This window comes from Dryobates pubescens, chromosome 29 (genome assembly GCF_014839835.1).
Source record: "Dryobates pubescens isolate bDryPub1 chromosome 29, bDryPub1.pri, whole genome shotgun sequence".
NCBI lineage: Eukaryota > Metazoa > Chordata > Aves > Piciformes > Picidae > Dryobates > Dryobates pubescens.
The window spans coordinates 2,334,299-2,345,239 of NC_071640.1; the positions used below are offsets into that span (position 1 = coordinate 2,334,299).

The following is a 10,941-nucleotide window of genomic DNA, read 5'->3' on the forward strand; positions in this document are numbered from 1 at the left end:
GACTTGCAGCCCGCTCCTACCGCAGCCATCTCCCTCCAGCTGGCGGCAGGCAGGGTTTCACCCGCGGGCTGCTGCTCCAGCCCCGGTGCAGCCGTGCCCCACGGCCATCCTCTGGTGCCTGCGCAGGTGGGAGACCAGCAGCTGGAGCGAGTGCTCGCGGACCTGCGGGGAGGGCTACCAGTTCCGCATCGTGCGCTGCTGGAAGATGATCTCCCCGGGCTTCGACAGCTCCGTCTACAGCGACCTCTGCGAGTCCGCAGACATCGCCCGGCCCGACGAGCGCAAGGTCTGCAAGAACCCAGCCTGTGGGCCCCAGTGGGAGATGTCAGAGTGGTCAGAGGTAAGGCCCCGAGGGGCCGGCCGGCCCGGCGGCGCCGAGGGTAAAGCGCGCAGGGGCTCCGCTTCCCCGCTCCCGCCGCGGGGGCGTGAAGGCTGGGAGAGATCTCTAAGGGTCATCTCGGTCCGGCTATCAACCCAGCACCTCTGTGGCCACTCAGCCATGGTCTGAAGTTGTGTTGGTGGAGTGGAACTTATCACAGGCTCTGCCTCACAGGACACCAGCTGCAGCCCATTGCACATGGACTGCCGTGTGCCCCTGCCCCTGCTGTGTGCCCCTGCTCCTGCCGTGCACCCCTGCCCCCAAAACACACCATGAACTTTTTTTCCCACCCCCCAAAATGAAGCTCTGGATCCCTTTCAGGTCCCCCCTCACCCTAAGTCCCTCGCAGCCTCTGGCTCCTCATAAGGTGTTGGCATTGACAGCCAAGATCTCCGTCCACGGCTGAGATCTTCCCACCACTAATTGCTTGGCAGCCTCTTCAGCCTGCAAGGTGCCAGGAAGGAGGTTCCCCCCTCCCATGTGAATTGTGTTGGCTTTGCTATGGGTTGTTCTACAGCCACCTATTCACTGGGCAGTGTCTGCTCTGAGCCTTTAGACCCACGGAATCAGGCAGGTTGGCAAAGCCCTCTAAGACCATCAGCCCCCATGCCCACTAAACCACGTCCCAGAGTGCCGCGGCCACACGTTTGGGGGTTTTTTGAGCCCCTCCCGGGATGCTTGCTCCACCTTGTCGTAGTTCATGTTAAAAGAGAGTCCCCAAGCGCGCCGGGCAGCAGGTCCCGGCGGCGCTGCTGATGGCAGCCGCTGTCTCCTGCCGGTAGTGCTCGGCGCGGTGCGGCGAGCGGAGCGTGGTGACGAGGGACATCCGCTGCTCGGAGGAGGAGAAGCTGTGCGACGCCAGCGCCCGGCCCCTGGCCGAGAAGAACTGCACCGGGCCCCCCTGCGACCGCCAGTGGACCGTCTCCGACTGGGGACCGGTGAGAGCCCGGGGATGGACGGTGGCGCAGTGCCCGTGCTGGCCACAGCCGCTGGCGCTGTCCGCAGCCGCGATGGGGGCTCTGGTGCTGGCAGTTCTGGACTGGGTTCATCCTTCCCAGCAGCTCCCAGCTCCAACAGACCTGTAGGCAACCCCTTTTCCCTTTTACTCTTTTCGTTTCCCCCTTCTTTTTATCTTTCTCTTTTTCCCCCCTTTCTCTCTTTTCCCCCTTCCCTGTTTTTTTTCCTTTCTCTCTTTTCCCCCTTCCCTTTTCCCCCCCTCTATTTTCCCCCTTCCTTTTTTTCCTCCTCTATTTTCCCCCTTCCCTTCTTTTCCTCTTTCTCTCTTTTCCCCCTTCCCCTTTTTTCCTCTTTCTCTCTTTCCCCCCTTCCCCTTTTTTCCTCTTTCTCTCTTTTCCCCCTTCCCCTTTTTTCCTCTTTCTCTCTTTCCCCCCTTCCCCTTTTTTCCTCTTTCTCTCTTTTCCCCCTTCCCCTTTTTTCCCTCTTTCTCTCTTTTCCCCCTTTCCCTTTTTTTTTCTCTTTCTCTCTTTCTTTTCCCCCCTTCTCTGCACAGTTCTGCTCCAAGAGTTCCCCCTTCATCCCCAGCTATTTTTACCCAGATTTGATACATTAGCAGCAGCTAAAAATAAGCAGTTTCCATGGCAGCAGCAGCAGCAGCACATCAAACTCCTCACAGCTCCACCAAGGAGCTGAGGAGCCCTCACTGCCTCCACTGCTGTTCAGGGCAGAACACTTTGCAACCCCTTGCATGCTCCCCTTGCCTTTCACCTCTCTTTGAGCCACTCCAGGGCTCCTCACTGCTGCCTGACCTATGAGATGCTGAGTTCTGCTCAGCACCTGCGTGGTGGGACCAGGGGGGGTGTTGGCTGTGGTGGGACTGCCTAGGGAAGGAGGCACTGAGCTTCCCTCCAGCTATTCTAAGCTAAACCCCAATAATCATAGAATAGTTTGGGTTGGAAGGGACCTTCAGGAAAGGACCTTCAGGGTCATCCAGTCTCAACTCCCCTGCAATGAGCAGGGACACCTCCCACCAGCCCAGGCTCAAAGCCTCACCCAGCCTGGCCTTGACCACCTCCAAGGAGGGGGCAGCCACGACCTCCCTGGGCAGCCTGCTGTCCCAGAGTCTCACCACCCTCACTGCCAAGAATTTCTTCCTAACCTCCGGTCTAAATCTCCCTTGGCTTGGAAGGGGCCTTAGAGGTCATCATCCAGTTCCAACTCCTCCCCTGCCATGAGCAGGGACACCTCCCACTTAGCCCGGGCTGGGGGAGGCTTGGAGCAGCCTCAAGTCTCTTTCCCTGATGTGGGGAAGGTTGGGCTGGGGAGGTGGCCGAGCCCCAGGGGGGGGCATCCGAGTGCCCGTGGTGGGGGGTGAGGACGGAGCCGTGGCGCCCCCCGGCGGGCGCTGAGGTGCCGCTGTTGGTTGCAGTGCAGCGGGGGCTGCGGGCAGGGCAGGATGATTCGCCACGTCTACTGCAAGACCAGCGACGGGCGGGTGGTGCCCGAGTCCCAGTGCCACCTGGAGAGCAAGCCCCTGGCCATCCACCCCTGCGGGGACAAGAACTGCCCCTCGCACTGGCTGGCGCAGGACTGGGAGCGGGTGAGTGCAGCGCCCCCCTTCTCCCGACCCCTGGGCGTGGGTTTGGGGGGGTGGGGGGTCGCGGAGGAGGGATGCCCCTCGTTGGGGGGGGGGTCGTCTCAGCCCAGCCCAGCCCTGCTGCCGCCCCCTGCAGTGCAACACGACGTGCGGCCGCGGCGTGAAGAAGAGGATTGTGCTCTGCCTGGAGATCGTCAACGGCAAGATCAAGACTCGCAGCCCTGCCGACTGCGACGTGGCCAAGAAGCCTGTGGAGGAGACAACCTGTTTTGAGAGGCCCTGCTTCAAGTGGTACACCACCCCCTGGTCCGAGGTGAGCAGGCAGGGAGCCGTGGGGAAAGAGGCCCTTTGTAGGTCCATGGAACAGGTTGGGTTGGAAGGGACCTTAAAGAGCAACCAGTTCCAACCCCCCTGCCATGGGCAGGGACACCTCCCACCAGCCCAGGTTGCTCAAGGCTTCATCCAGCCTGGCCTTGAGCACCCATGACCTCCCTGGGAAACCTGTTCCAGTGTCTCTCCACCCTCACTGTAGAGATTTCCTCCTAATCTCCCCTCTGAGTCTGCTCTCCTCCTCAGTCTGGCCTTGTGTGTGTGCTGAGCACGTGGTGCCCTGTCCTCATGGGCCAAGGGTCCCACTGCCTGCAAAATACCCTGAGATGATAGAATCATGGAATTATGGTTGGAAAAGAGCTTTAAGGTCCTCCAGCCCAAGCATTCTCTAACTCTACCAAGGCTGGGGCTGAGCCATGTCCCTTAACTCCACATCTCTGCATCTTCTCAGCACCTCCAGGGATTCAACCACCTCCCTGGAGAGCCTCTTCTAGTCTTTGAGAACCCTTAGAGAGAAGAAGTCACTTCTAATGTCCAACCTCAACCTCCCCTGGTGCAACCTGAGGCCATTTCCTCTCATCCTATCACTTGTTAGTAGGGAGAAGATCTCAACCCCCACCTGGCTCCAGCCTCCTTCCAAGGGAGCTGCAGAGAGCAATGAGGTCTTCCCTCAGCTTCCTCCTCTCCAGGCTAAACCCCCCCAGTTCTCCCAGCTGCTCCTCACCAGCCCTCTCCTGCAGTCTCTTCCCATGAAGACACAGCCCAGGGGGTTCCTTTTCCTGCACTGACAGCTTGTGCCATGGTGCAGCTGGGACTGGCTGTGCTCAGGGAGAAGAGGAAGGAGGGGAGGTGGTGTTTGGGGTTGGCTTTGAGGGTTTTATTCTTTCCTTTCTTCCCCCCCCCCCCCCTGCAGCCACTGGTGGGAGTGTGCCTGAGGGTGTGTGGAGCCCTTGGGATGGCTGCCCCTGGGGATGCAGGGGCTGGGGGATGCAGGTTTGGGAGCAGAGTTTGCCCCAGCACCCTGTGGACTCCACACAGGCAGCTGGGATCCAGCAGCCATGGTCTGAGCCCAGCAAGTGTGGGTGAGGAGCTGTGATGATCTCCCTGCCAGCCCTCCCCACCACAACCCTCCTCCTCCTCCTCCTCCACGCTCCAGGCTCCTCATTTTGTTTAGTCTTGCAGAAACCCTCCTTGCAGCCCATAATTAGCCAGAGCAGCCTTGCTGTAATCCCAGCCTGAGAAGGCATCCAAGGGGCAGCAGCAGCAGCCAGTGCCAGGCTCTGGAGCAGCTCTGCAGACCCACAGCAGGCTGTGCAGAGCTGCTGACCTCCCAGCCCCACACTTGGGCTGCTGCTTCGAGGCGGGGAGTGGGGTCCTGTGTGCCATGGGGCAGCCTATGGGCTGAGTTTGTGTGTAGAGGGAGGAGGGAGGATGGCAGTGCCAAGGGTGGGACTCCATCCACATATCCCTGGGCAGCAGCAGCTGATGGGGCTGGAAGCAAAGATGGAGCAAGAGGCCAGCAGCCTGGGGCTGAGGCAGGGAAAACAGCCAGGGGGAAGAGGTCAGCTCCTGGCCCTGACACCTCCAGACTGGTTTAGCACATCCTGGCTTGGCACCCCTGTCATGCTGGGGGGGTGGTGTGTCTCCCCCCTCACCCTTGTGACTCTGGGGGGGGATCTCCCCCCTCACCCCTGTGATTCTGGGGGGGTCTCCCCTCACCCCTGTCACACTAGAGGGGGTGGTGTGTCTTACACCACCCCTGTGACACTGGAGGGGGGTGTCCCCTCCCCCCTGGCATGCTGGGGGTCTCCCCTCACCTCTGTGACGCCGGGGTGGGGTCCTCACCTCCGCCCTGTGACGCTAGGGGTCTCCCCTCACCCCTCCTCTCTCTTCCCCAGTGCACAAAGACCTGCGGCATCGGCGTGCGGATGCGGGACGTGAAGTGCTACCAAGGCAAGGACATCGTCCGGGGCTGCGACCCCCTGGTGAAGCCGGTGGGCAAGCAGACCTGTGACCTTCAGCCCTGCCCCACGGAGCCCCCAGGTGAGCCCTGCCTCTGGCAGCACCCCTCCAGCACTGATTCCACACTGATTTCCCCTCCCCAACCCCAGAGCAGCACTGTCCAGCATCTTCGCTTCCACCAGCCCCAGCGATCCCAGGGAGGGTGTGAAGGGGGAGAGGTCACCTCCTGTGCCCTGGCTGCTTCTGGGGGGGTAAGCAGTGCACCAGGGCAGGGCAGGGGTGAGCTGCTGGCAAACAGCTCTGCAGAGAGGGACCTGGGAGTGCTGCCGGACAAGCAGCTCCCCATGAGGCAGTGCTGTGGCCAAGAAGGACAGCAGTGTCCTGGGGGGCATGAAGAAGAGTGTGGCCAGCAGGGCAAGAGAGCTTCTCTTCTCCTTCTGTTCTGCCCTAATCACATCTGGAGTACTGCTGCCAGTTTTGGGGTCCCTGGACAGGGAGCTGTTGGAGACAGTCCAGAGGAGGCTACAAAAGCTGCTGAGGGGCCTGGAGCAGCTCTGTGAGGAGCAGAGGCTCTGAGAGCCCTGGGGCTGATGAGCCTGGAGCAGAGCAGCCCCAGAGGGGAGCTGAGCAATGCTCAGCAAGAGCTGGGGCCAGGTGGTGCCCAGCAACAGGACAAGGGGCAGCAAGCACAGACTGGAGCCCAGGAGGTTCCATCTGAACGTGAGGAGAAAGTTGTTTGGTGTTGAGGGTGCTGAGCCCTAGGGCAGGCTGCCCAGAGAGGTTGTGCAGTCTCCTCTGGAGAGATCCCACATCCCCCTGGCTGTTGTGCTCCTGCTGTGGGTGCCCTGCTTTAACAGGGGGGGGTTGGACTGGGTGATCCCCAGAGGTCCCTTCCAGCCCTCCCCACGCTGAGCTGCTGGGGTTCTGCAAACCCACTGAACGGAGCAGAGGCTTTGAAAGAAGCAACCTCTGGCCTGAAGAAGTGAAAAAGGGAGCTTTGATTTGGGTGCTGGTTCTGTGACTCCAGCTGGTGTCAGGGGAAGTTCCCTCTGTGCCATTATTTGGATGGATTTTTTGGGTCTCCACATGTCCTGCAGGATTTGTAACCCCCTCACTACCTGACTCAGCTGCTGGCTCTGAGCCTCTGGGAGCTGTGGTGAGCACCAGGTTCTGATTCTGTGACAGGACTTGGGAATAAGGATGGGGTGGGAGAGAAAGCATGAAAAAGGGAGCACAGCCCTGTGAGGAGAGGCTGAGGGAGCTGGGGTTGCTGAGGCTGGAGAAGAGGAGGCTCAGGGCAGACCTTAGTGCTGTCTACAGCTACCTGAAGGGAGGCTGTAGCCGGGTGGGGGTTGGTCTCTTCTCCCAGGCACCCAGCACCAGAACAAGAGGACACAGTCTCAAGCTGTGCCAGGGGAGGTTTAGGCTGGAGGTGAGGAAGAAATTCTTCCCAGAAAAAGAGATTGGCCATGGGGATGTGCTGCCCAGGGAGGTGGTGGAGTCCCCATCCCTGGAGGTGTTTAGGAAGAGACTGGATGAGATGCTCGGTGCCATGGTTGAGTTGATCAGATAGTGGTGGATGGTAGGTTGGACTTGATGATCTCAAAGGTCTCTTCCAACCTGTTTTATTCTATTCTATTCTATTCTATTCTATTCTATTCTATTCTATTCTATTCTATTCTAAGCTGGGGGCTGGCTCCTGGCTCAGCTCTGGACCTGCTGGGTGCCCTCAGCTGACCTCTCCTGAAGGCTCCAGCGTGCAGCACAGTGCTTGCGAGGAGCCTCCTGGTAGCTGAGAGTTGGGGTTGCTCAGTCTGGAGAAGAGAAGGCTCCAGGGAGACCTTCTGGTGGCCTCTCAGTATTTAAAGGGGCCAAGGAGAAACATGGGGCCAGGCTTTTGAGCAGGGCCTGTCTTGACAGGACAAGGGCTGCTGGTTTGAAACTCGAAGAGGGAGATTCAGGCTAAAGAGAAGGAAGGAATTCTTGACACTGAAGGTGATGAGACCCCAGCTCTGCTTACAGATAGAGGTGGAACCATTCCAGGTCAGGTTGTCTGGGGCTCTGAGCAGCCTGCTCTAGTTGGGGATGCCCCTGCTGACTGCAGGGGGGTTGTTGGACTTGATGACCTTTAAAGGTCCCTTCCAACCCAACCCCTCCCATGGCTCTCCGAGATGCCAGCTGCAGCCTCTTTGTGCACAGGGAAACCACCTCAGGCCCTTTGCCCTTTCTTTTTCTTTCCTGTACCAACACCTTCTCCCTTCTCTTCCCCAGATGACAGCTGCCAAGACCAGGCAGGAACCAACTGTGCTTTGGCCATCAAAGTCAACCTGTGCAGCCACTGGTACTACAGCAAAGCCTGCTGCCGCTCCTGCCGTGCGCCCCACTCCTAGTGCCCACCGGCACCCCTGGGCTGCACCTCCCCTGCCCAGGGCTCCTTCTGCCCTTTAGTAAGCACCACAGCTCCCACAGGCTGATGTTCAGGATCTTCTGGGCTTGGTTTTGGGGGGGGATTTGTTGTTCTTTTTTTTCCATTCCCACCAATGCAGAACTGCTCTCCTTGTCCCTCCCTGCTGCAGGGGAAGGTTGCTGGCGCCGTTGCCAGCCTGTTCCCCCTGCACCTCCCCTACCAGAGCTTGTAGATAAACTCCTGGATATTTGAGTTCCCCCTCCCTCCTCCTTGTGGTTCACAAAGCCTTCTCCTTCATTTTCTACTCTGCTCTGGTGAGACTTCACCTGGAGTGCTGTGTCCAGCTCTGGAGCCCCCAGCACCGGGACGTGGACCTGCTGGAGTGGGTCCAGGGGAGGCCACGAAGCTGATGAGAGGGCTGGAGAAGCTCTCTCCTCTGAGGACAGGCTGGGAGAGCTGGGGAAAGGCTCTGTGGGGGGAGGCCTTAGAGCTGCATTTCAATATCTGAAGGGGATCTACAGGAAGGCTGGGGAGGGGCTGTTGGGAAGGGCCCCTGGAGATAGGACGAGGGCAGTGGTTTGGAGCTGGAGCAGGTTTAGGTTGGCCAGCAGGAGGAAGCTCATCACTCTCTGGGTGGTAAAACACTGCCACAGGCTGAGGCCCCAGCCCTGGAGCCCTTCAAGGTCAAACTTGCTGTGGTCCTGAGCAACCTGCTCTAGTTGGGGATGTCCCTGCTGACTGCAGGAGGTGGGGGGCTGGACAGGATGACTTTGGAGGGTGCCCTCCAGCCTGCTGCCTCCTGTGAACCTCTGAAGGTGTGAGCTTCACCAAGGCCAAGTCTCCCTTCCCCAAGGCTGTGTGTTGGGGGGGGGGGGTGGGGGGTGTTGGGTTGTTGCCTCTCTCCTAATTTCTCCCCAAGCCCTGGGGTGCTCTCCTGAGCTGGGTGGGGAGCTGATTTCCTCCTTGGGTTGCTGAGTGAAGTGGAGCCTGAGCCCTTCTTGTGGAATAGGTAGGTGCACACTTTTTCAGAGGGTTTGATCTCAACCAAGTGGTAGCTCCATAGCCCTTAGACCACCCCCCTGCAACCCCTTCCCCTTTCCCATCCCCCCCCCCCCTAATGCTGACATCTTGTATATAATATGGAAACATAACTGCACTTTATAGCACCAGAAATGCTCTTCTTTGGTTTGGTTTTAATATATTTGTTTACAGACAGTGAGCTCTATCCACATTAATCAGTAATTTGTACTCCTCCTGGATATTGTAATAAAGTTGTCATATTTATGGTGGTTAACCTTGCTTTGCTCTCCACTTCCTGGGAGCAGGGGTGCTGGGAGTCAGAACTGGTGAGCTGGCCCCCAGGGTGGGGGGAAGAGGAACAGCTCTGAGCCCAGAGGGAAGGGTGGAGGCAGGGAGAGAGAGGCAAGGGGAAGGTCCCAGCAGTGGGGGTGAAGCACAAACTGGTTTGGGTTGGAAGAGACCTCTAAGCTAGAGTCCAATCATCAACCCAACACCACCATGGCCCCCACGTGCCATGGCCACAGGTTTCTTGCACATTTCCAGGGCTGGGGACTCCACCACCTCCCTGGGCAGCTTCTGCCAAACCCTGACCACTTTTTCCATAAAGAATTTGTTCCCTAACCCTCCCCTGCCACACTTTCAGGCCATCTCTTCTCCTTCTATCACCTGATAGTAGGAGACTAACCCCTGCCTCACACCAACCTCCTCTCAGGGAGCTGTAGAGGGCAATGAGGTCTCCCCTCAGCCTCCTCTTCTCCACACTCAACACCCCCAGTTCCCTCAGCTGCTCCTCCCCAGCCCTGTTCTCCAGCCCCTTCCCCAGCTTCCTTGCCCTTCTCTGGACCTGCTCCAGCCCCTCCATGCCCTTCTTGGAGTGAGGAGCCCAAAACTGACCCCAGAATTTGGGGTGTGTGCTCAGCAGTGCAATCCCTTACCAGGGCAAGATCCCTTCCCTGGTCCTGCTGGCCACAACATTCCTGATCCAGGCTAGGATGCTGTTGGCCTGCTTGGGATATTAGGATGGTTGCCCTGGGTCAGGGGCCCTTTGGGGTTGGATTGTGTGTGTGGCTTTAGGAACTGCTTTAGACTAGACTAGACCAGGTTGGAAGAGACCTTTGAGACCATGGAGCCCAACCTCTCACCCAGCACCATCTGATCAACTCAACCATGGCACCAAGCACCCCCTCCAGGCTCTTCCTAGACACCTCCAGGGATGGGGACTCCACCACCTCCCTGGGCAGCACATTTCCAAGGTCAACCACTCTTGGGAAGAGCCTTCCCCTGCTCCCAGGGGGGGTCACTGCTCTGTTTCCCTGGACATGACTCACTGAGCCCCTTTAGCATCCCCTGTACCCATGGGTGCCCCCCAATCCCTGCTGTGTGCTCCCCTCAGCTGCAGGGAACCAGCTGTGACTGCTCCCCCAGCCACAGGCTGTGTTTGAAGACAGAGAGACACAAAGAGCAGCCTCCAAACCTCTGGCAAAGGAGTTTATTCTCTTTTTTTTTTGGCTTTTCCCCCCCCCTCTGTGATTCCCCAAGTCCTGTACAAGAGATCACCAGGTGAAGGCTGGGGAGAAACCAACCAGGTGCTGGGAAGGGAAGGGAGAGGGGGAAAGGGGAGAGGGGGAAAGGGGAGAGGGGGAAAGGGGAGAGGGGGAAAGGGGAGAGGGGGAAAGGGGAGAGGGGGAAAGGGGAGAGGGGGAAAGGGGAGAGGGGGAAAGGGGAGAGGGGGAAAGGGGAAAAAAGGGAAAGGGGAGAGGGGGAAAGGGGAGAGGGGGAAAGGGGAGAAGGGGAAAGGGGAGAAGGGGAAAGGGGAGAAGGGGAAAGGGAGAAGGGAGAAAGGAGAAGGGAAAGGGGAGGGGAGAATGGAAAAGGGAGAGGGGAGAAGCGGAAAGGGACAAGGGAAAAGAAGGGAGAAGGGCAAAGGGAGAAGGGAAAAGGGAAGAGAGGTTGGGGGGAGAAGTAGGGGGAGAAGGAATGCAGAGAGGAGGGACTGATGCTTGGCAAGAAACCCCAGTGAGAACTGTACAAAGGAGCAAAGCCTGCATGGCTGCTGCCCCCCTGGAGCAGGGACATGGTGCTCCTAGGACACAGCACCACAGACACCCAGCCCAGAATATTAAACATGTATGAAACCAACCCCAGTCACCCCCCACCCCCTGCCCCCAACCAGACCCCCACCCCTAGCCCCAAAGAAAGTCAAAGATACTCATTTGCAAAGACTTGACTTGGACTTCAAAAGGTTGCCTGTGGGATGCAGAGCCCTCGTGGTCAAAAGGAAAAGATCCA

The 10,941-nt window shown here is 58.7% G+C and overlaps 1 protein-coding gene across 1 annotated transcript in view; it reads left to right on the forward strand.

Annotated features, from left to right (window-relative positions):
• ADAMTSL2 (ADAMTS like 2) overlaps nt 1–8,088 on the forward strand; it is a 34,662-nt gene extending 26,574 nt beyond the window's left edge. The window contains exons 15-20 of the mRNA XM_054174377.1: nt 127–340; nt 1,162–1,317; nt 2,766–2,936; nt 3,070–3,246; nt 5,162–5,306; nt 7,497–8,088. Coding sequence (XP_054030352.1) covers nt 127–340; nt 1,162–1,317; nt 2,766–2,936; nt 3,070–3,246; nt 5,162–5,306; nt 7,497–7,615 — 982 coding nt within the window. The 3' untranslated portion in view covers nt 7,616–8,088. The remainder of the gene's footprint in view (nt 1–126; nt 341–1,161; nt 1,318–2,765; nt 2,937–3,069; nt 3,247–5,161; nt 5,307–7,496) is intronic.
• The last annotated feature ends 2,853 nt before the right edge of the window (nt 8,089–10,941 follow it).